The sequence below is a fragment of the Grammomys surdaster genome, unplaced genomic scaffold (assembly GCF_004785775.1).
Source record: "Grammomys surdaster isolate TR1022 unplaced genomic scaffold, NIH_TR_1.0 375, whole genome shotgun sequence".
In the NCBI taxonomy this organism is placed as follows: domain Eukaryota; kingdom Metazoa; phylum Chordata; class Mammalia; order Rodentia; family Muridae; genus Grammomys; species Grammomys surdaster.
In genome coordinates, this window is record NW_021604794.1 from 1,591,311 (window position 1) to 1,615,875 (window position 24,565).

General features: G+C 40.6%; 1 protein-coding gene across 1 annotated transcript; it reads right to left on the bottom strand.

The window, feature by feature from the left end:
• Positions 1–4,963: 4,963 nt before the first annotated feature.
• On the bottom strand, positions 4,964–23,126 carry LOC114632637 (protein FAM240B-like). Its single transcript, XM_028781221.1, has 3 exons — positions 22,786–23,126; positions 11,643–11,787; positions 4,964–5,561 (listed from the first exon to the last, which is right to left on the bottom strand). Exons 2-3 carry the CDS (start codon positions 11,783–11,785, stop codon positions 5,468–5,470), a joined length of 237 nt encoding a protein of 78 aa, XP_028637054.1. The 5' UTR covers positions 11,786–11,787; positions 22,786–23,126; the 3' UTR covers positions 4,964–5,467.
• Between the last annotated feature and the right edge of the window lie 1,439 nt (positions 23,127–24,565).

Below are 24,565 nucleotides of genomic sequence, written 5' to 3' on the forward strand. Positions count from 1 at the left end.
ATTAGCCAAGAATCTTGCTGAAAGAAAAGGTATCCTTCACCACAAAGTCTAAGCCACGCAGGCCCCCATTCCTTACCTCTGTCATGCAGCATAGATCATATATGAACTAATATATGGGAAGACGCCTCACTTTGTCTGGGTTTTTACTTTAGACTCCTGTATACTGTGTTGCCTCTTTGCCTGCCAGTATTAATACATGCTTTGCATGAAGAGTGATTTAACTCAAAAATTTACTCTCAAATTCTCATTTTTTCTTTCTCATAGCTCTAACATTCTTAGGCTCATCTGGTTGTGGGCCATCTCTTAACCAATCTCAGGCACTGAGAACCTCTGTGCCTCCTACAGAGAGGATTCGGTACTTCTTTGACTGGCCAGGATTATATCACTTGTCTAGAAATGGGGTGATCCCTGCTTTCATGGAAGATGATTGGAAGCCAGGAAATTCCTTCTTTGCTTCCCATCACATTTTTGTGATGGGGGAATGGTAGGGCTGGATACAGGGCAGACCAAGCCAATAACTTTCTCAGTGAGGAAGAGTATTACTCTGGGCAGGAGTTGACTGTTCTTAGACTTCATCTTCAGCAGCTAATTGGACAAGCATGTAAAAAACACATATAATGATGTTTACTGGAGTGCTTCTCAAAGTGGAGAAAAACTGGTGGGTTTGCTGGAGACTCATTTAATGAAATATGAAATGTTCTCGTGGTGTGGTGGTGCATGCAACCCTCTCTAATGAGTGCCATGTCTGCGGTTACAGAATCCATTCAAAGAATTGTTTGTAAATTTTATTAAAGTGGAACATGCTTAAGAAATTTATGTGTTATAACTCTTTTATTAAATTTTAATTTGAAAGGAAGAAGGGCTCGGGAGATGTTTCAGTTTGTAAAGTGTTTAACTCATAATATGAGGAACTGAGTTTAGATCTCCAAAACCCACATACGAAACTGGGCTTGGTGGTGCCCACTGTAATCCTAGTAATGGTGAGATGGGAGGCAGAATTCCACTTGAACCCAAGAGTTCAGGACTAGCCTGGACTTGAAAGGGGGAAGGAAAAGGAGAGAAAAGCCAGAAGACAAGAAACAAGGGAGAAGAGAGCCAGTTGTAGTTGCTTATAATCCTAGCACTGGGAGCCAGAGGCAGGAGGATCAAGAGTTCTGAGTCAGCTACAGAGACAGTCCCAAAAATAAAAAAATAAAAATAAAAGGAATAGCAACCAAATAACCCACATCTATATGCATTTTACTCAGCGAAAAGCACATCTGACTCCTTCGATTCTAATACGGCCACAACAGATTAAAACAGAATAGGCTATAAAAATGAACATAATCTCTGGTTTTGAAAAATTACTTGCCTATCTTTTTGAGTATGCATGATGAATGTTAGGCAATCTTTATAATGTCAGCCACAGGCAGCCTGTAGGACATTCATATACTTTTCCCTTTCCTGATTTTTAATTTTTCTTTTGCCACAAGCATGCAAGTAATTTATTATTTTAGAAGAAAGCTCATTATAGCCAAAGCTGTTGCAAGAGTCTCATGCTAATGATACAATCCCATTTTCTTCTTTACAGTCTATATATTCAAAGAGAGTGTTGTGTAAGTCAGAGCTAATGGAATCGACTTGGGCTCCTTCCTAAAGTACCCCCTCCTGTCCTTGTCAAGGTCTTGTTTGGAGGCCTGGCCCGGTGCCTGGTCTTCACTTTATCATGGTGTTTAGGGTGAGGGTGGGGTTGCCCAGTGTTGTATTATAAATGATCCTCTGGTTTACCCAGCTGACTGGGTACCGGCCCATCTCCTCTGTCAGCTCAGGACAGTAAATCTTTCCTAACCAGCTTCTCTCTCGTCTGTCTCCCACAGACAGTGATGCCTCCAGCAATGGAGCAGCCCCGTGAGCGTTATTGTATCTCCTTGCCTGGGTACAAGAATTTCAGCCCCAAAATATACTCGGGGGCTTGTAAACTGCTCAGAAATCTTACAGCTAAATTACTTTGTGGAAAGGGACACTCACTGCTTTCATTTCTTCTGTCGATAACATGGAGTGATGTTTTTCAGTTATCCCAAATGAAAAAGAACTTTTCGGCTTACTTTCCTCAGTATCGACAATGGTAGGTGTAAAGATAACTGTTTTTTTTTTTTTTTTTTTTTTGAGGAGTGGCATCTAACCTCACCCCTAAATTGGCATAATGTAAAGTCTTATTAAAAGGAAAGTGCTAATTAATTTTTCAAGGAAACCTGCAAGTTTGAAGCTGTTTACCAGAAATAAATGGCCACTCTGGGATCCTTGCCTCTTGTAACTTAGATCCCTTATTTGTACTTCCATTTGCCTTGGCCAGAGTTCGGGATCACTGAACTCTTTATTTTCCAAATAAAGCTGTTTGGATAATCACAGTTTTAGCGAAGACAATCCCCTCATTCTGTAGAGTGTATTCTCAACCCTGCTGCCAACATCACCTCACTAGGTTACTAAGACAAGCTCTTAGCAGGTTACCAGCCTGCTTAGAAACCTTTGATGAGCCTCCATTGCTTTCGTGACGAAGCCCAAACTCCTTAGTGTAGCATTTTAAGGACCTTCCCTTACTTAACCTGGCCTATACTTTGTTTTCCCATCCTGCAGTCCCGTTCTGACCCTTTACTAGCTGATCTTCCAAGGCTGACTTCATTTACTCTGGGAGTTGACCAGGCCTTCCCTGGACTGTACTGGCAGAGAGCATAATGTATACTTCTCTTAAGTCTGACTAACAGACTGTTTCACTCCCCCCTCATTATCTCCCATGCCTTCTAGGGAACTGGGTTCCAAGTCTAGTCAGGATCTCCCATGTATTTTGATATAAACACAGTTCCTGAAACCAGCAAAATTAGTCTTCGAGAGTAGGGCCCAGGAAATCTGTGAATTCAAAACAGTTTGCTTAACTATTAGGACTGGTAGGTATGCTTGACATCACTGCTCTAGGGTGAACCCGGAATTTTCCATGGGCCTAGACTGGTGACAGTCAGAAGATAAGAGGAGATGAAAGCCCAATTACATCAAGGTTTTCCTCTGTACCAAGTCCTGTGCTAGGAAACATTACACCCAGTGATCTATCCAGCCATCTGGAAAGGCACAGAGGTAGGGTACATTGCTACACCAGGAACCCAAAGCCCAAGATGATAGGCACCACACACAGAGTCCTCACTGGTTAGTAAATTTGGCTGTTAATAGAACCAACTCAGCAGCTTTCAGGTTTCATATTCTCCATACTTAGTCCATGTTAAATAAGTGTTGGTTAAGATAAATGAGCATCTATATTTTTAGATGTTTCATGTCTCATTACATCCAACCAATCTGCAAGACCCATGCATTCTATTTGCTTATATTCTTTATCACTGTGACCACAGACATTAACCCCTAATTCATCTCCAGACCATCTCCTGTCATCTGTCAAATCCATTTTCCCAGCTGCATGCAGCCAAATGATCATTTAAACTTGAAAAGCTGCCAAAGCTACTCTTCCCATGCTCCATTTTACCACATAAAAGATTTTCACTTTCGTATAGACAAAGGTTTTTTTTTTTTTTTTTTTTTTTTGAGACAGGGTTTCTCTGTGTAGCCCTGGCTGTCCTGGAACTCACTTTGTAGACCAGGCTGGCCTCGAACTCAGAAGTCCGCCTGCCTCTGCTTCCCAAGTGATGGGACTAAAGGCATGTGCCACCACTGACTGGCTCAAAGATTTTTTTTAACCCTTTATAGCTTCAAGCTTTTTAGGCTTGACAATGACTATTTAATGAACCTGACCTGAACTTCCATTTAGATTTCTAATAAGAATACCAATTTAGGGTTTTGTTTTTTTCCAGTGCCTAACTAGTTTGTATATCCTTTAATGTGAAAGGATTACTGTAGGAAAATGAGTAATGGGTGGGATTAGAGGTATAGTAGAAGAGTGCTTACCTAGCATATAGTATATAAGTGCCTAACTATAAATTGCAATGGCTTCTATTATCGTGAGGATAAGTCTGTTCTTAAGCCTCTCTCTAGAGCCCCTGTCCCTACTTCCTCTCTTCTATAGAGGAAGCCCCTCCTCATTCTGTTACACACGTTTTCCTATAGCTTCCTATCTGCTTTTCCTCACTTCCACACCTCTCCTGTTCTGTTTCCTTTCTCATAGCATGTGATGTGTAGGTATGTACATACATAGTGAAATGATTTTTTGCAGGTTAGATCTCCCTTTAAGTGTTACATTTTCAGAAGACTTCTGACTCATATGTGGTAAGGTATCTGGATATTTATTCCCATGGTTCTCGGTCCTCACCAAAGTCCTTTTTCATGATCATCCTCTTTTGAAACTTGCTCAGCATTTCCAAGAATGAGTTTACAGTCTTTATGTTGAATGTAAGTTGAGTAATAGTCCACAGGAGAGGCCTGGGCACAGCCTTTGGGATCTCACTGTGGGTGATGGTGGAAGTCTCTCCAGCTCTCCTGCTGTGCACAGCTCCCTTGGCCATAATGAGAGTTGTTAGTTTTCCAGAAGAAGCAGAAAGAAGCAGGCTAGACAACATGTCTTTCCCAGGACTGTCTCAGAGTGTCTTGAACTCAGCCTTTTATTTCCTCTGGCCACTTTTGTGCCTTGGCTGCCTGGAGTCCTACATCCTATCTCCCTTTGCTCCTGCCCTGCCTCAAGCAACCTGAGGCAAAGCAATCCCCACGCTTGCTACTGTAAATCCCATTTGTCTAGTAAGCTTCTTTAGGTCCAGGCAGGAAGCTAAGTGAAGATGACTCAAAGTTCCAGAATGTGTCTGAGGATTCTGGGGCCAATATTTGCTGTACCAGTAGAGAACTGACTAAGACAAATGTGAAAGGTCTTAGCAGTTTTGAGGTGAGCAAGGACGAAGGTGAGACAGACGGGACCATTTAGCAGAGTTATACTTTATATTTATTTATTTAGGCATGTGCCTAAATAAAACATAATCATCAAAAAGCCCAAGTTTATAGGAAGAGAAAAATGAATTCATTTTATTTTCAGATCATAGCACTAAAATTTCAATATTCATACTAGTTTTATTTCTGCCAGCATCTCTGTTTGAAAAAAAAAAAAGCCAGAGAAAGGAGACAAAGATTTTGTGACCAATTTCTGGAGTTGTAGGGAGCTAGATTTCATTAAGGTCATTTCCTTAAGCAAGCTCAGAGAAAGCATTTAGATTTCAAAATGAGGGGAGAATGCAGAACCAGCTTATACCATATGAATCTTAGAAACCTGGGGAGGGATGCTAATTCAAAGAATATATATGTCCTAAGAATCCTACCCATGTAGTCACCCTGTCCTCTCTGTGAAGAGCAATGAGCTGGATAACAGTTCCCACTAGTACACGGTGGGGTCTGCATGTGAATCCTTTCTCGAATGGGAGAGAAAATGGGGAAGTTCTGTCAGTTTAACTCAGGCAGAAGTCTTTTTCCTCTTAGAAAAAAGATGCCCTTGATGGTTTGCCAGAAGCACTCAGTTCTCAGGGTTGGCCTGCTTTTCCTTGTCATCAGGATTATCCAGCATTCTCAGCCTCTTCTCCAGCCTCTCCTTCCATTCTTCTCTAAGCCTGAGGAGGAGACACCATACATGCAGTTGGTTAGTGCATTTGTCTCCGTATCTCCTTGCCCACTTACGTTTTCCATCTGCCTCTCATAAATTCTGCCCCAAGAAGCCTGTGACTCTTGCCAACGAGTAAAGAGCAGAGATAGAATAGGAAAACTGAAAAGATAAGTGAAGTCTACAAATAAGTAGTCTTTCATCAGATTTAATTTAGCCTTCCCAAATTAATACTGGACTCAGTGAAATTCCAGCCAAACTTCCAGTTAAAGTGTTTTTGTAGTTATCATCAAGCTGGAAGAGCAGGCATCTGTGGGCTCAGCTGCTAGGTGGACTGAACCAAGAAGATTACATGAGTCTAAGAGATTGAAGCCAGCCTGGGTAAACATAGCAAGTCGTCATTAAAAAACAATCATCAATTTTATGCGGAGAAGCAAGAAAAGAAGTAGATTAGCCAAAAGAATTTTGAAGAAGAATGAGGCTGGAGGACTTAGAGGACCTGATTTTAAGTCTTATGTGATACAGAGTCACCATTGTTAATGCACCCTGATAAAAAGGAACAGGCAGACAGATCTATAGAAAATGCAGACTAAGACGGCAAACTAATTTGTGGTCTCTGATCAATCAAAGGATGAGAAAGGGGCTGGAGAGATGCTCAGTAGTGTTAACATGTGACAGGAGAACATGCTGCTTTTGTAGAGGGTCTGAGTTGGGTCCCAGCACCCACACCAGCTCATAACCCCCTGTGACTCCAGTTCCAGAGGACTCCATTCCCTCTTCTGGTCTCTTTAGATACTAGGTCCACGTGTGGTACCTATACATTCATGGAGTCAAACATCCAGACATACAAAGTGAAAACAAATAAATCTTTAAGCAAAATAATCTGGAAGAATCTCGAGGTACTGGAGGTGAGGCAATATGTATAGCAAGATGAAAATATATAAAGAAGAAGAAAGGAAAAATGTATTCACATTGTCTCTCTTACGAACAATCTCAAAGTGAATATATTGTTTTCTATTCTTGCCGTATCCTTGTCTATTGTACTTTCCTGAGAAATTCCCAGACGTGAAATGCTACATTCAATCAACTCAATAAAAATATTCTGAGGGCTCTAGGCATCAAACTAGCTCCAGGGCAACTTCATCTTCTTTTAAAAATTTAACTTAAAATTAATCACTACTACTACTACTACTTCTTTATATTATTATTACTTTTATTATTGGTGTGTGTGTGTTGTGTATGAGTGTGTGCTCTCATGCACATGTGGAGTCAGAGGATAACTTTCAGTGTTGGTTCCCCTCTTCTCCTCTTCCTTAGGCTTGAGAGGTAAGGTACTTTAACCTGCTGAGGTGTCTCACCGTCTCAAGCTTCTTATTTAAAACGTCTTAATTGTTAGCCCAGGCAAGCATGGGAAGAATCTGAAGGATTAGCCTTGTGTTTGCCAATGATTGTGCCTGTAGCATGTTATTAACCAAGGTATGAAAGTTGAAAGGTGTATAGAAAAGCAACACACATGGGAGAATAGCATCAGGACACTAGTTTTCTGTCTCAACTTTAAATAAAAGCAGGAGGTGTAAGAGTGGGTTTGCCTGCTTGAAAAGAGAGGTGAAGTGTGGAACCAGTGCACACCTGGCATACAGCTGTTTTTACCAGGGATCCTTTGGCACTATCCACAGCATACACCAGAAGACAGCTAAGAAAGGATTATTTATTGAGATTCTGTGACCTCCAATTTTGACGTCCATCTATTGACAATTTTCCATTTCTTCTGTGTTACCTGTGTTTCTGTTTCTTCTGTGTTATGAGGTTGTTACTTGGTCATCTGCATTCTGTCTTTATCTATTTTTTATCTATCTATCTATCTATCTATCTATCTATCTATCTATCTATCTATCTATCTATCATCTATCTTCTGTCTGTTTTTCAAACAGGCTTTCAATATGTATACCCTTGGCTGGCCTGGAACTTCTTTTGTAGATTAGGCTGTCTCTGACCTCAAAGAGACTAGCCTGCCTCTGCCTCCAGAGAGCTGGTATTAAAGACCTTCAACACCATGCCTAGCTTCATCTGCATTTTAATTGTTACCAAACTGTCTGATCTGGGGGTCCTATGGCTCACAGGCTCTCCTTGTCACTCGTCTTTGAAAGACTCTGTACTGAAATCTTCCCCTTTCCAACTACACTCAGGGTTTTCTCAGGCTCTCTGATAAGGCTAGCTGCCTGGGTGATAGCATCAAGCTTGATGGATTGCTTTGAACAGTCTGTACTAACATAAGAATTATATCCTAAAGGTATCATATTATGAATAACAAAAAATTTGAAGAAATATTTGTTCAGAACTAAATAGTATTGCAATCAATAATAGGACTTTTTGACTGAGGCAGATGACAAACCAGCACTGATTTTTTACTTGATTTTGTCAAGTCTTGATTTAATTGTAACTATTCGTTGGCCACAGGCACAATAGGTCAGCAAAACCCATTAAAATCACACTGCGAGAATCAGCTTGCTGTGCTGAATTTATAATGAAGAACATTGTAAATTTTATTGCCTGTGAGTTGTGTGTGGCACAGCTTTCCTGTCAATGAGATTTATGGTAAATGTATACATGTATGTGCATGGGTGGAACCAGATGTGAAACATTTGTCACCACACCATAATTTCTTCCCCATTTTTTCTCCCATAGATGTTTTCCTGATAAATCTCCAACACATCTAATCTGATCCTCTTAGAGGACCCAGATCAACACATACAGGATAATCAACTATTATGGGAAGATGGTGTCAGAATCTGGGATTCACAACGCATTTGTTTACTTTTCATAGCGGCCCTTCCACTACTGCTAACCGGTAAAGGCCTGAGTACCCTGTCAACCCAAACGGCCTTTCAGTGTGGTTTAGATGTTCAGATTATTCAGATAGATTGCTGCTCTTTTTTGGTCACTCTCTTGAATCACTCTGCTGCTTCCTTTCAGCTTTGGGTTCAGTAAAATGGTGACTATAAATGCATAGGTAGTTGGTGTGAGGAAGGCTCTGTAAAAAAGGAGTGTCAAGGGCCTGGAGAGATGGCTCAGCAGTGAGGGGCACTTGCTGCTCTTGCAAAGGATCTGTATTTGGTTCCTAGTACTCATATCAGGTGACTCACAATTGCCTGTAACTCCAGCTTCAGGGCATCTGGTACCTTCTTCTGGCCACCACAGGTACATATACACACAGAGACTCACACATATGCATAAGCAAAAATAAAATAATCTTTAAAAATGATATCTGAACACATGAGAGGAGCAGTATAGCTGGTATTAAAGTCTTTGCCTTTTAGCCTAAAAATACTGGTTTCACTTTTCAAATGAAGTCCAAGTCATGTTTATTTATTTATTGTTCTAGATTCTTTTGATTTATTGGGGTAGGTGGTGACAGTTAATATCTGGATACTCTGATTCTCCTTGATAAGTAGAATTAACTAGACTTAGATAGAAAGCAGGGTGGTGAGATTCTCAAGACCTAACACGTACTCACTGGGAGGCAGTGAAAATTCGAGCCCAGGGTTGTTGTTTTTCTGTCACAGGCCCGGCATTATGCATCTCAGTTGAGAGTCTTTCCAGAAGAATATTTAGGGAAGGAATTGTGAAAACAGAGGGAGATGGAATTGCGATGGTCAGGGGGAGCCTTCAGACTTCCATGCTAGTTTGGCACAAGGAAGGGATGCAGGAATAAGGGTATCAGGAGGGCCAGCTGCTTTCCAGATATCACACAGGACAGATGCTTATCTAGGCCTGTTTCCTCTAAACAAGATCAAGGGATGATAACTTTTCTGGTAACACTCTTAGGGATGTGGATGGAAGAGAGGAAGAGTTCTTCTTTAGATATGGAGGGAGGCTCTTCTTTGCAGCTTAAACTTTTAGGAGTTTAGATGATGTTGAAAGTTAAATGTGGTAGCTCATGCCTGGGGATATGGGGGTAGAAGATCAGGAATTCAAGGTCATCCTCAGATATGTAGCCAGTTTGAGGCCATTCCGGACTACATGAGCTACTGTTCCACTGGTGAGTCCATGTCTCAGTGGGACTGTTCCTACTTCAGGAACAAAGAACCTATATAGACTCTGAGGAGTTGAACTGTTCCTGCTGCTCTGAGGAACTGACCTGTGAGGGCAAAAGAGGGTCTTACATCAGACCCACGATACTCATAGAATGCATGCTTTTTTGTGTGTAAATAAATAATCTCCTTTCAATATACTCCCAACTAAAACAAGAAATTCATTTGTCAATGAGAAAAAGAGTGCATTACCTTCCCTCTAAAACTCTTTATATGTGTCCTTCCAGATGTGGAAGGTTTTCATGAAATAGTTTCTCATGCAGACATATCTGTCCCTGAAGCTTAGTTTGACCTTGTCTTCTGGGGTTACAATTGTAAAGAGCTGAACAGGATATTTTACTTTATCCTTATTTTTATTCATTTATTTTTGAAGCAGGCTCTATGTAGCTCAGGCTGGCCTTGAATTCTCTAGGTAGCTGAGGATGATCTTGAATTTCTGATCCTTTTACCTCCATTTCCTAAGGACTAGGATTACAGCTTGTATCATCACACCCAGCTCATGAGTAAACAATTTCAGAAAACATAACCTTATTTATTTATTTAAATTATTTATTATTATTATTAATTATTATTGTGTGCATGTTATGCATATGTGGGTACATATGCTGTGACAAGTACACGAAATTCAGAGGAAAACTTTGTGGAGTCAATTCCTTCCTTCAACCAAATATTGGTTGTAGGGAATCAAACTCAGGTCTTCAGGCTTAAGTGTCAAGTGCCCGTACTTGCTGAGCCATCTGGACAACCCAGAACTTGACTTTTGTGTATGTTGAAGAAATTATTGTTGATATCTGTAAGCTATTGGTTCTCAGTAGGGACCATTTTGACCTCCAGGAACCTTTACCTCTATGGGGAATGGGAATTCTGCTGACAGTCAATGTTTTGAGGCAAGAAATGCTTCTGGACATGTTACAAAGGGCAAGAGAGCCCTCCATCCACTGCAGATAGTTCTCTGGCTGTAAAATATTAGCAGTGCTGACAGCTGAGTGAGAAACAGGCTCTAGATTCATTAAAGAAAGCCCATGAAGACAGCGGCAATATTGAATGAGTGGCTCTATTAACCTTGATTTCTGACTTTCTGTATTTTATGTTCTAACTTCTTCTTCTTCTTCTTTTTTTTTTTTTTTGTTTTTCAAGACAGGGTTTCTCTGTGTATCCATGGCTGTCCTGGAACTCACTCTGTAGACCAGGCTGGCCTTGAACTCAGAAATCCACCTGCCTCTGCCTCCCAAGTGCTGGGACTAAAGGCATGTGCCACCACTGCCCAGCTTCTAACTTCTTTTTTAAAAGTCATGGCTAGGGAGAGACTGCCTCTCTCAGGACTAATTCCTCACCCTCTTTTATAAGCCAGAGTCTCATGTAATGTAGGTGGGTGATTTTGAACTTCTGAACCTTCTGCTTCTACCTGTCCAGTGCTGGGATTACAGGTGTTTGGATCACATTTTATCTGGTGCTGGCATCTGACTCAGGACTTTGTACATTTTAGGTAAGCTCTCTAACAACTAAGCTACATTCTTAGTCTCAGCAAGAGGCTCAGCCAATCTCCAAACCATCTACACACAAGTCTGTAGCTTCAACTTTTCCATATTCAACTTCCATACCTGCTATTGTGCTCCCCTTTGGAAAGCATTCTAGAGCCTGCACTGAAGGCTAGACCACTGGGGTTGTGCAAACTAGCCAACCTTGGACTGCCCTCTCTTTCCTGTTTTGCCTTGGAAATCCCCAAAGGGTATGGCTTACACTTTCTTCTTGGCTCCTATGTTCTGATTAAAACCTGCTCCTTCTTTGATGTGTCTGAGCAACGTATGGAGACTCCTCTCTGGGATTTGTGAGTTGAATACACACTTCTTTCCCTCGATATCTTGCTCTTGTTTCCTCCCTCTATAATATAGCATCCAGCATCCACCTGCTCTTATCAGTGAGTGATGAAAAGAATTGAGCCGCCCTCCACATCTGGTGTATTCCCAAGGAAACCTAAGACAGGAAAGCATTTTCCATACTTTCTCAGAGCACTTCTCCCCTGGCGATCTTCTTCCAGTTCTCGGTAACAAGTCTGTTTGCGAATCTCCTTTTCCCAGAAGCTTTTGAGCTCATCGCAGGTCTCGCAGCAGAAGACTTCCCTGCGCATATACTGGCTGTTCATCCCTGCAAGGTGAAAGACAAAGCATAGCCCAGTACTGCAAGTAGAGAGGCATTTGGATTTGGAATATGCTTGAATCCAGCTGAGTTTAAGCTGACACTTCTCAGCCATCATACACTCAAAGGGATGACTCTGCTTTTGCACTGCAAATGAGAGTAATAATCATGTAAACAGTATTCTGCAAACAGTAACAACCACAGAAAAGTCATCTGTGGCCCTTGAAGGTAAACTGACTCTTAAGCAGCTGCCTTTTTTGTTATCTTTTAGCCATTTTACTACACTGTAAGTTACTGAAAAATTGTAGTAATGCAAATGATTCTAAAACATAAATTAAAATAAATTTTGTTCAAATGATATACCTGGTGTCAAATCTTAATCTACTACAAATTTATTGATTTTTAAAAAAAATCTCTTAATCGCTTGTAATTGTGTGTGTGTATGTGTGTGTATGTGTGTGTACACTTGCCTGTGTGTGCTCATGTAGAGACCAGAGATCAACACTTGAGAGAGGGGCTCTCACTGAATTGGGAGCTTATTGATTTGGTTAGACTGGCTGGCCAATATGCTCCTGGAATCTGTCTGTCTCTGCATCCTCCTAGTATGGAGATACCACTATACATGGCTTTTACATGGGTATTGGTGATTCAAAATCAGCTTCTTATGCTTGCATGGGAAGCATATTGCCTGGTAAATCTCTTCTCAGCTCTTCACTCGAAGTCTCTTTCTAATGTTCCCATTATATGTAAAATAAATTCTTTGCCACATTTTGATTTTATGTTTGAAAATCATTTTAATTGTAGTTAAATATACTCTGACTTATTTTAGTTTGTGAGTATAGGAATAAAATGAGTATTAAGAGAAACCCTCTGAATCTGGTGCAGAGCCCAAGGTGCTTAGCAGATGTCGTACTTCCCTGTCCCTCCTCAGAATGACAATGACTTCTGCTCTTCTCTGAGAAAGATGTGTGAGAAGCATCTTCTACTCACTGTGCTGTTGCTCCTGGGAGCTGCTCTGTGAGGAGAGGGGAAGTTCTACACTCATTGTCCAGATGAGGATGCTGAGGAATAGAGTTAGCCTTCCTAGTGACTAAAACAGAGATGGGTTTAACCCAGGTCTGCTCACCTTCATAGAGGACTCTGTTATGGATGGCTAACATGAGCTAATTAATTTCCCATTTTGCATATGAGGAAATTGATACTCAGAAACGTTAGTTAACTTTGCTCAGGCTACACGGATTCAGAGTTCCCTCCCCACTCCTGTCCTTTCAAAAAGGCAAAGTGACTGAGTTCTCTCTCTGTTGAGGATCTCAGAGCTCTCCCATGACTGGCAGGTACCTCAGTGTTTGGATATTTGTGACTTAGTGGGGTCTAGTTTTCTAAAGAATATGGTCTTGGTATTTTGGGTGTCTTAATAGGTATTTAGTTGCTCTTAACTAATTTAGTGATTTTTTCCAAAATAACTGTATTTTTTTTAAATTAAAAGAACCTGCTGGAAAACAAAAATTGTCTCTTAAGATATCCTAGGACCTAGTCAATGAGAGAAGGTCAGAGAGGGAATTTCTTTTGCCGTTTCTGTGTAAAAGAAGTGTTCAATTCTGGTGACTTACTGAGATCTCTCCAGGCAGGGACAGCTCTCTCTCTCTCTCTCTCTCTCTCTCTCTCTCTCTCTCTCAATCTGTATGTGTGTGTGAACCCTGGGCTCTCTTGCCACCTGATCACAGCAGTCTTCTGGCCACCTGATCACAGCAGTCTTCTGTCTCCAAGGGCATACATAACTTCATTTACTTTTATTTCCATGCCAATGGATTCAGTGTGAAGAATTCCAAGAAATTTCTAGTCACTGGACATTGGAAGAGAAACCAATAACAAAAATAGATTAGGTTTTACATTTTTATTCATAGAACTGAGGGAATGGTTGCCCTTCCATGCACTTGGATTCTGTGTGGGTTTAGTTGGACCTACAGGAGACTATAAGATATTTCATTTTCCTAAGGGTATACATGTGGGATAAAAAAATATTGCTTGGATTAAAGAGGTGGATCAGTGAGTAAAAGTGCTAGCTGCATAAGGCTGATGACCTGAGTTTAATTCCTGGAATACATGTAAAAAGCCAGATGCTGTGGCTCACATCTGTAGTTCAAACATTCCTAAGGCAAGAAGGGAAGTGGAGAAAGGAAAATCACCAGGAAACCTGTGGGACCAGATAGCGTCAGTCTGCGATGCAGCAGAAATAACAAGAAATACCTCGTCTGAACAAGATAGAAGGAGAGAACTGATTCTTAAGGGTTGTCCCCTGATTCCCACATACATAAATGAATGTCTGTTCACAAGCACACACATCCATCCATCCATCCAACAAAGAATAATACTATGCTGAGCTAGAAGCAAAGGTTTATACTCACAGCTTGTAGTTTATGTGGATGTAAAGCAATAACTCCTTAGGTGTATAGTTTAGTTATAAATTCCTTTATTATAAACACCTTTTTGGAGACAGAGTCTCATATAGCTCAGGGTAGCCTCAGATTTACTATGCTATGCTTGTCTTCTTGTTCCACTTCTCAAGGATTATAGGTGAGCACAGCACTAGATTTATGCAATGCTGAGGATGAAACCTAGGGCTTTGCACATGTTAGGCAAGCATCCCGTTAGCGGTGCTATAGCTCCAAACCCTTCTTCTAAAACTTGGAAAATTCAAATCACTCATAGAAAGGATAGCTTGGTCAAATAACTACTTATAGAAATGTTTTCTTTTATCAAAATTTAGAGTGAACATTTTAAGCTAAAGAGAGAGCATCATGGAAAAGAGAGGAGAGCCCAGCAGGCATCAGTTAGACACCACACGAAGTCTGACATCTCTCCATTTGACTGGAAGGTGAGTTGGGTATAGAGGACACTTATCCTAGCAGGCAAGTCATTAGTGGATCCAGGATCCAGGGAAATTAAATCAGCTGAAAGAAGAGAAGTTTATACTCCTAAGGGCAAACTGAGTATGCCCAAGGGAAATTGGATAAAAGACTATTAGGGATCTCCAACATGCAGGCCATTTTGGGTCAGAAAAGACTTAGGAGTTCTATTTCCATGGAGGAGCTTCACCTTAGGAAGGGGTCATGAACTACATGACAAGGAAGGCAATGGTGGGCACCCTGTGATCCTGAGTGATATCTGCTCTGTTTGTGTTCACAACACAATGTGTTCAAAGCAGAATACAGCCTCATCTTGGCCATAGAAAAGATGGGTTTTGCTGGGTGTAGTCTGAGGCCTTCCTGTTGCTCCTCAGGGTTTGGGGGTGCATTTCCTATTCATAGTGTTAGCCTTGAACTTCCTCCTTCAGTGCTGCAGTTTGGTCATGTTTGAACACTTCACACTGTTTTGATAAGCTGTGGAACATTTAGGAGGTAGAGCCTTGGTGGAAGAAATGGGTCTCTGGAGACTGTGGACCTTGGGATTCTATAGCTTGACCCACTTCCTGTCTATTTGTTTCCTGCATACAGATGTGATGTGGACAAGAGTCTAACACTCCTGCTACCATGCCTTCTCAACACTGTGTCCTGAAACCTCTTGAACTCCAAACCTAAATAAATCCTAACTTCTTCAAGTTACATCTTGTCATATACGTTGCCATAGCAAAAGAACATTTACAGAATTCTTAGCTTGCCCCCCAAACGTTTCCTTTTGCCCCCCACTTTTCTACTGAGTTCTTCTGCAGAGCTCTCTTTCTTATACCACACCTGAGCATGCAAATGCTATTTGAATTGGCCAAACAGACTCCACTGCTTGTCATTCCAGTAATAGCTGGGACTGGAGGGCTTTTTTAAAAAAATCACATTCACCTCATCCATAAGGGGGCATGTGGGCATACTTTTCCTTACAACTCCTGTATCCTGACTAATGTACCAGCTCTGCAGGCTGTGTTCTGCCAGTCAGATGTACGAGGGAACCAAGAATGAGGGCCTTGGGCTGGTTATTACCATTAAGTTGAGCCAGCAGGAGCTTTTTGTGTTCAGAGTGTCAGTTTCATTACCCATGAGACAAACTAATGTTGTAACCCAGCTCATGGTACTTCATTCATTCTTTTTCATTCTGCTTTTTCATTCTTCAAACATGATGTCACAGGCATGTTTGCAGGATGCCCATAGTCTATTTCCCACCCATAGCAAGCATAGAAAATGTTAACCACCTTGAACCACCACTTACGTACACTCTCACCAACTTAGGTTCATATGATATCAAATGCTTCATTTCTCACTGACTCAGCTCACACTTAAGGTTTATTTGTTTCTGTTGCTGGGCTGTTAGGATTAGCAAACCTGAGACGAATAGAATAAGAGGCTCCCCTTTTGTCCAAGGCTCAGTGTTAGAGCCTGGACAGATGCCTTTAGCAAAGCTTCTGGGACCATTTAGGATGTTACATTTGTGTCCTCTCTGTGGTCAGGCTGAGTAAACACACTCACTGTGTGATGCCAAGCATGCTGAAGAAATGACCGATCTACTAAAAATGAGAGTTGTCATCACTTGCAACTGCCCTCAGTCCTCACAGGTTATTCATAGCTGCTTGTTTTGGTGGGAGATCAAAGCTCAGCTTTTAGTAATATGACAACTTCTTTACCATAAAGTGCATTTTGATTTAGGCCAGATCCTCTCTCTAGTTACTTTAGCTCATAATCTGTTTTATACTTATTGCTTCCACTGACTGTGCTAATTGTGAGCGGCACAATAGTGGCTGGCACTGGCAGCTTGGGTCCTCAAGAAATAGAATTGTGGACTGGGAATGTAGTTACATTGATAGAGTATACATGAACCTAGCACACATGAATCTCTGTGTTCAATCCCCAGTACCAAATGAACCACCTCGAATTCTAGCCCTTGTGAAGTATATGCTAGGGGTCTGAAGTTTAAGATCATCCTTCATGACAGAGCACGTTTGAAGCCAGCATGGGGTACTTGATCTCATATAAAAAAGGAAAAAGAAGAAAAAGAATTGGTAACAATTTCAGGAAAATAAAAACCCAAGCCAGGAAACAGGTCTTAAATGGGTCCATTTTTTGATTTCCATGGGGAACTGATGCACACTCTCAGCTGTGACTTGCTGTCTGTGCACCTCCCCTGGTACAGACAGAAAACCATCAGCCATATACATACAACCACAAAGGCACTACATGGTACACCTGCTTTCTCTGGGGGTCGGGAAGATGGGAAAGCTTCTGTGATCTCAGTGGAAGAACCAGCAGTGTTTTAATAGCTTGGAAACAAGAAACATGAAGCCATGTGTAGATGTGCAAACCTTTGGAGGCTATCTCTCCTGAGCTACTGGACTAATACTAAGCTCTGATATTTTACAAGAGGAATTTCCACCTCAGGTGTCTCTGCTCTTCTCTTAGGCAACTGTCTTAAAAAAAATTCAGCTTCAGGTCTTTTACCTCTCCACCTAAGAGTTTCAGCTTGTTGATTTCGTCCTCAGGTGTGTGCAGTTGGCAGGGGGTGGTCTCTTAGGGAAGCCTGTGGGTGTATTTCAAGTCTCCTTGGTTTCCTTCAGTCCTCAGGTTCTCTAAGAATAGAAGACATCTTCTTTGTTTTGACACTCAGCTTAACTATTCTGATATTTACCCTAACAGCTTAAAATCAAGAGTAGGCAATTTAAATAAGTCTAGAGGACAGAAGGTCACATAAATGTCATTCTGGTTTAAAACAATATTATTATTATTAATTATTATTTTATTATCATTATTATTGTTGTTGTTGTTGAATGGGCAGGTCATGTGTGTCACAGTATACCTGTGGAAGTCAGAGGACAACTTTATGGAGTTGGTTTTCTCCTTTACCTTTTGGTGGGCTCCAGGAATTGGATTAACATGTTTATCCACTGAGCCATGCTGCTGGCCCTGTTCTGGGTATTTTTGTATATGATTTTCATGCTCACTTACAACTCTATCAGCTTCAGTGTGTTTAATTTTTTGTTTCCTCGAAAAAAAAATCATGGCCTGACAGAGTAAATTTCTCTCCTTTAAGATAACAGTGGGTTAGGCAGGCATGCAATCACTGTATTTGGGAGGTGGAGACAAGAAGATTAGGACTTTGAGGCTAATCTGTGCTATGTGAGAGAGACTCCGTGTTAACCCCCAGGATTACCTAATTTTCTCCAATTAACAATGGAGCTGTGAGTATTAGAGAATGTCTCTGTCCTTAGAAAGAGCACACTGGTGTGTAGGGGTTAAAGGTCATGATGATGACACCCTTATTCGAAAATGGGTAAGAAAAATATAGAAGGAGATAAGGCAGGCAGGTGATGATAGATGTATCTCGGCTTCTGGTCGAGGAAGTTCTTTGAATTCTTTTCTTTCTTTCTCTTTTACTTCAGTGCTCAGAAGTAAATACATGACCACAGACTGCTATGGAAGCACTCTACTGCTTATCCATGTCTTCAGCCCCGAGGAACCCTTGTAATGTTTTTGTAATCTTGAGATGCATGTGAAACTTTAAAGAAACGTTTCTTCTGGGGCCTTCGAGATGGACTAACTGGTAAAGATGCCCACCTCTAAGCCTGGTAAACTGGGTTCAATCTCTAGGACTCACAGGTTGAAGGAGAAAACCAGCTCCCATAGTTTTCCCCTGACTTCCACACGCATGCTATGGAGTATGTATGTGCACTCTGTGTATGTGCACTCACACACACTAAACATGTTTATAAAAAATAAAAATTTACTTTTATGTCTTTAAAAGAGAAAAAAACGCCGGGCGGTGGTGGCGCACGCCTTTAATCCCAGTACTTGGGAGGCAGAGGCAGGCGGATTTCTGAGTTCAAGGCCAGCCTGGTCTACAGAGTGAGTTCCAGGACACCCAGGGCTATACAGAGAAACCTTGTCTCGAAAAACCTAAAAAGAGAGAGAGAGAGAGAGAGAGAGAGAGAGAGAGAGAGAGAGAAACATATTCCCCATTTTCTTTCCCATTTAGTTCCCAGTCTCTTATGTAGAACCCAACATCTGTAAATAAATTGTGGATACAGTTTCAACTCTAACACCCTTTGTACTAAACATTTTATAGAGCTAAAAACATGGATAACTTAAAAAAAAAAACAAAAAAACAAAACAAAACAAAACAAAACAAAAAAACCGACCAGGTTTAAGAAACTTTGAAAGGGCAAAAGGCGATTTTAGTATCAATAACCAAAATTAGAATTTGAGCAACAAAACAACATATTACACTTCAGATTGTTAGGACATGATTATAGTAAGTAAGCGAAAGGAAAGAGATTCCTAGTGAATGTGTGTGGAAGAGGTTGGAAAACTAAGAGAGCAGTTCATCTGAGGCACACTGAGCTTAACAAAAGACCCCCAAATAAACCAGAAGGAGGAATGCGGTAGTGGCTTAATCCTATGAACATGTCTTCAAGCTGACTCCTCTCAGTGGAGGCTTTAGAAAGGGAATTCCCATTTTTTTTTTTTTTTTATACAAGCTCCCACTTGGCTGGTTCTTATTGAGTATGGGGACATGTGATGGCTGAGGGGGAAATAGTAACTTCACAGAGCAGAAACAAGGAACACCTTATCCAATGAGTAAGGGTCATGTCAAAGTGGCAATTGTTGATTTCACACAACGCTTCCTTAGGTTGCATTGTCTCTTCAGTATGTTTTCGTAGGAAGGTTACACATTGGTTACATTGTTTCCACTCAAGCAAATGACTCCTAACTCGTGCTCCTCCAGACTACCCTAATTAAATGCAGCAGTTCACACATATACATAAAATTGAAAAGAACATGAAAATAGCCAGAGAACTTGGCAAGAATCAGGGGTTTGGTGGGAGGGGAAAGGGATAGGAGATAATAGATGTCAGAAGAGACTTTGATCAAAGAATATAAATTATGGATAACATTGTAAAAAGATAAACAAATAAACAGACAAATAAGAAAATTGCAGACAAATTAAAATTCAGCCTCATTCTATAAAGCATCTGACCACTGTTCCTTAAAATGACTAAGACCAGGCAGCCCAGAGGTAGATGCCAGTTTAGCATGCTTAAACCTTAGTATGCTTCACATCCCAGAAACACACACACACACACACACACACACACACACACACACACACTCACACGAGAGAGAGAGAGAGAGAGAGAGAGAGAGAGAGAGAGAGAGAGAGAGAAGCAAAGAGAGACACAGAGACAGAGAGACAGGGACAGAGAAAGACAGAGACAGATATCAAAGTTATGAAAGATAAGACTGAAAACTTGCACAGAATGGAGGAGAATAAGGAGGTATAAGTATTTATATGTCTATATATACATGTGTATGTTTGTGTGTGTCCCACATAAATGTAATGTAGGGTCCTGGATTGGGTCCTATAACAGTAAAACAGATGTTAGTGGAAAAACTTGGCAATCTATATAAAGTCTGTAGGGAATTTTACTATGCCAGTGTTAGCCCCATTGTTTTGGTGAGTGTTCCAGGTCTACATAAGATGTCAACATCTTAGAGGGACTGGGTGAGATAGATGGAAACATACTGTATTCTCTGTAATTTCTTATTCTAAAATTATTTTAAGATAAAAAATAAAAATAAATAAAAAGGAGCCTTATAGTAAATTTATGCATTCTACTACTTGTTGATGGCTATGAGTTATGAGAAGCGTTCTGGCTAAGGAATCTTCACTGCATTTAGAGGTATTCTGTTCTGGAGCTAGCCATGCCATGTATCTATCTGTGCATTCTTCTTCATTTCCTCATCTGTAAAGTGGAATAATGTATACATATAAAATCAGCCAGCTTCCAGCTGAAGAAATGGCAGGGCCCAAATGTTTAGCTTCTGGCATGGATAATGCTTAATAAAACCTTACTTGTGTTCTTTATTGTTTTAATAACATACAAACCAAGGGCCACAAACCGAAAGCACAGTATATTTAGAAGACGTGAAAATTCTAGAATGTGTACTGCTTTACAGGAGACATGGCACTCAGTTCCAGATGCCTGTAGCCAAGAGAGTGTTGACTGATTTTTAAGTTTTTCAAAAGAAATATTTATTTTTAAAAAAGGTTCAATCTTATTTTAAAATATTGGCAATGAATTTTAAGACACTTTAAGGCACTGGCCAGAATGTCAAAACATGTCTGCTGGCCAGACTTGTCTTTGAGTGTCCAAGTTTTGATCCCTACATGGACTAGTGAGCTCTCTGTAGACTAAATAGTTATGTCCTAGGTTCTGGGAGAAACTGTCTCTCTCTCTCCCCTTCCACAAACTGCCAGACCAGTGGCCTTTAGATGTCACTAGACAATGGCTTTATTTTCTCAATAGAAACAATGACAAGAGGCTACATATCCCCTCTGAGGCAGTGGACTCTAGCCACTTTGATCTTAACATTTCTTGTAGAAGAATCTGAGGGCATTGAGGGAATCACTCATTTGGTAAAGTGCTTGCCTTGTAAACACTAAAATATAAGTTTAATTCCCCGGAATGCAGATGAAAAAAACAACAAAATCTGGGCCTCAGGAGAGGACTCAGTGGATAAGGAGACCTGAGTTTGAATCCCTAATACCCATATTGAAGTTGGGAATGGCTGCTTGAGCCTGTAATCCCAGCAACAGGGGACAAAGACAGTCAGATCCCAGGTGAGATGCCTCACTGGCAAACCAGTCTAGTATGCAATGTATAGCTTCAGGGTCAGTGAGAGTCTCTATCTCAAAGGAATAAAACTAAGAGTGATAGAGCCAGATCCTGATGTCCACCATTGGCCTCCATACACATGAGTACACACACACACACACACACACACACACACACACACACACACAGACACACACAGACACAGACACAAGAGTCTTCTGTATATTAGGCAAACAATCTACCAAGTTCCTAGGCTATAGTTAGCTTTAAAATACATGTTTAAATACATTTCATTTTATGGGGCTTATTGACCTATAATTGAAAAGATGCTTGCTTTTAAATTATGGTAAAGATACTTTAGTCTCCTCATTAGGAATTTACGAATTGAGGCATGTGTGCATGCCTGTGTGTGTGTGTGTCTGTGTTTGTTCCCTGGGGACCCCTTGACTTGAATAGTTAGGGAAATTGCCAATATTAAGTTCTAGGGAAGAGATTACACTGTAAAAATTGTATGGACTTTGAGTTTCAGTTTCTTCATTTCCAAATGAGGCTATCTGGTAGCCTTGTATATATGAGAAGGGCAAATAGAAGTAAATCAACTTTTAGCAAAAGAGACTGCTCTTGTGTAAGTAGCTTGATTTCCTTCTTTGCACCTGGCCTCCTGTGAAAAACTTTTTTTCACTTTTTTTTTTTTTTTGAAACTAGGTCTACTATAGCTAGCCTAGCTGGTCTCAAACTCATTTTATAGATGAGGGTGACCTTGAAATCATGATTTTCCCGAGTGCTGGGATCACAGGTATGAGCCCCTTTGCTAGGCTTCAACTGGTGGTTCTCAAGTTTACTTTACTGATTAACTTCCCTTAAGAGTCCTAGAACTCATTGCCAGATAAACTTCACACTAAATAGCCACTTAGGTAACATTTGTTGTAAGTTGACTTTGTAGGACTCATGCAATCTCTCTAATGAAGGAACACAGGATAGCTAACTGTCAAAACACAAACAAACAAAATTCTACTGCTTAATTTTCCAAGTCCCAGATCACTCAGTCAAGTAAAAACCTCAAATTAATTTTTAATCCTCCTATCCATCGGCTTCCCGAGGCACTTCTGTGGTCTGGCACTTTTAGCAAACGTTTCTTGGGACTAAATTTATCCATCAATCAACATGAGATATATTCCTTATTTTGGTTAATCTTCACAGAGCCTCACTCTGAGATTGACACCGATTCTTGTCTTTTTCACACTCTTGAACTTGAAATTCACACACCACTGACATTTAAGGAAAAGAAAACCGGAGATAAAAAGAAAAAAAAAAAAAGAAAAGCAAACCAAAAAACCTCAACTCATCGAAGACATTCCAACTGGCTATAGAAAGGCGTTTCCATAACCTGACAACACAAGCTCAACGCATAGTACCTTAAAGATGAATCGGCAGGTGAACTGATATCCTGCTAGGGTGTAAAAAAGGGCAAGTATCCTGTTTTCTGCTTCCTCAGCTCCGCTCGGGAAAGCCACGGGCGCTATTCTGAAACCTCATTGTTGGAGCTTTTTATATATGGAGTAGAAGGAGTGACAGAAATCCCTCAGCCTTTCAAGGTCATTCGAGCCAAATTAGTAGTAGAATCAGGCAATATCTCTCCAGGGACACTATAGCCTTCCCTCATGGTGAGAGATGGTTCTGAAGAAATCCCATCTCTCCCTCCCCTGCCTGCTTCTGAGCAGGCAAGCTTCTGTTTTGGCAGTTTCTCATGAATGCTATGACTTGGCCTGAACCTAGAGAGGTAGTTTAGAACACGCATGGATTACCCATTTGCCTTGTTGCTCTGTGACTTGTGAAAAGCCATTCTCTGCCCCTTAGTGTGCAAAGGGGACTGGAATGGTGGGACGAGCCACACTTGGGTATAATCTTACAGGAAGATTTAGTGAGGCATCTTGTTCTTTGGAGCCATTAATCCTTGAATAGAATCGGTGATGACATATCACGGCCTGCTAGTACTCTACCAGCTGGGAAGGAATTGACCTCTAGTGAGTGTTTTCCAATCAAACGCATCCAAGTGAGATCGACTTCTCCTTTTAGAGTGGCTCTTGTCCCATCACGGAGAAGCACACTTTGTCCTTAGGAAAAGCATTTGGAACAGTCACTGATCTGGTCACAGAAATAGCTCTGGTTTTCATCAAATCCTTTGACTATGCTGCTAATTGCAAACCCATTACTTGGTTCAGTGGGCTATAAATCTGCAACTCACATTACATGTGACAATTCATCTAATATTGATATGTAGATTTCAACTTGCTGAAGTGGTAATATTTAAGTTGAGTCTGTAAAAGTATCTTAGTAAGGGCACTCACTATAAACTTGATGCCTAATTTAATAGCAGAAATAAGTCAGTCCTACAACAGAATTTTCTTTTTAATTACATGAAAGAAAAGTTAGCTTGAAAATAATTTTTTTTTTCTAGAAACTGCACACAAGCAATAATTAAAAAAATTCAGTGAAAACACTTTCGAGGGATACATTGAAACTACAATGAGATTCACAATGAAGTTTATATCTTAAAACTTCAAATGGGCCTGGTGCTGGTGGCGCACGCCTTTAATCCCAGCACTTGGGAGGCAGAGGCAGGCGGATTTCTGAGTTCGAGAGTTTGAGGCTAGCCTGGTCTACAGAGTGAGTTCCAGGACAGCAAGGGCTACTCAGAGAAACCCTGTCTCGAAAAACCAAAAAAAACAAACCAAAACAAAACAAAAACTTCAAATGAATGCTAATATTTTGTATTTTATGAATATATTTCAAGCTAAGAAAATATAGTAAAACCAAACAGCAAATCACTATAAGATAATTGTCTTTTTTCTTTCCCTTTCTTCTCTCCTCTTTTCCCTTCTTTCCTCTCTCCTTCCTCCCTCTTTCCATCCTCCCTCTTTCTTTCCTCCCTCTCTCCTCCTCCCTCCCTCCTTCCCCCTTCTTTCTTTCCCTTCCCTTTTTTCCTTTTCCTCGTCTCTCTTTTTCTTCTCATTTCCTCTTTAGCCTACAGTGTGAAAGCTACGAAGACTGTGTTGATTATATGAGATTCTTCATTATTATTTCAAGTCATGAGAAAAAAATTCAAGGGAAACATCAAAAATATTTCTCATGGGCTGTTGCTATACTTGGGAATTCTGCAAACATTTAATCCACTGACAGAATCTTTCAAGCTAA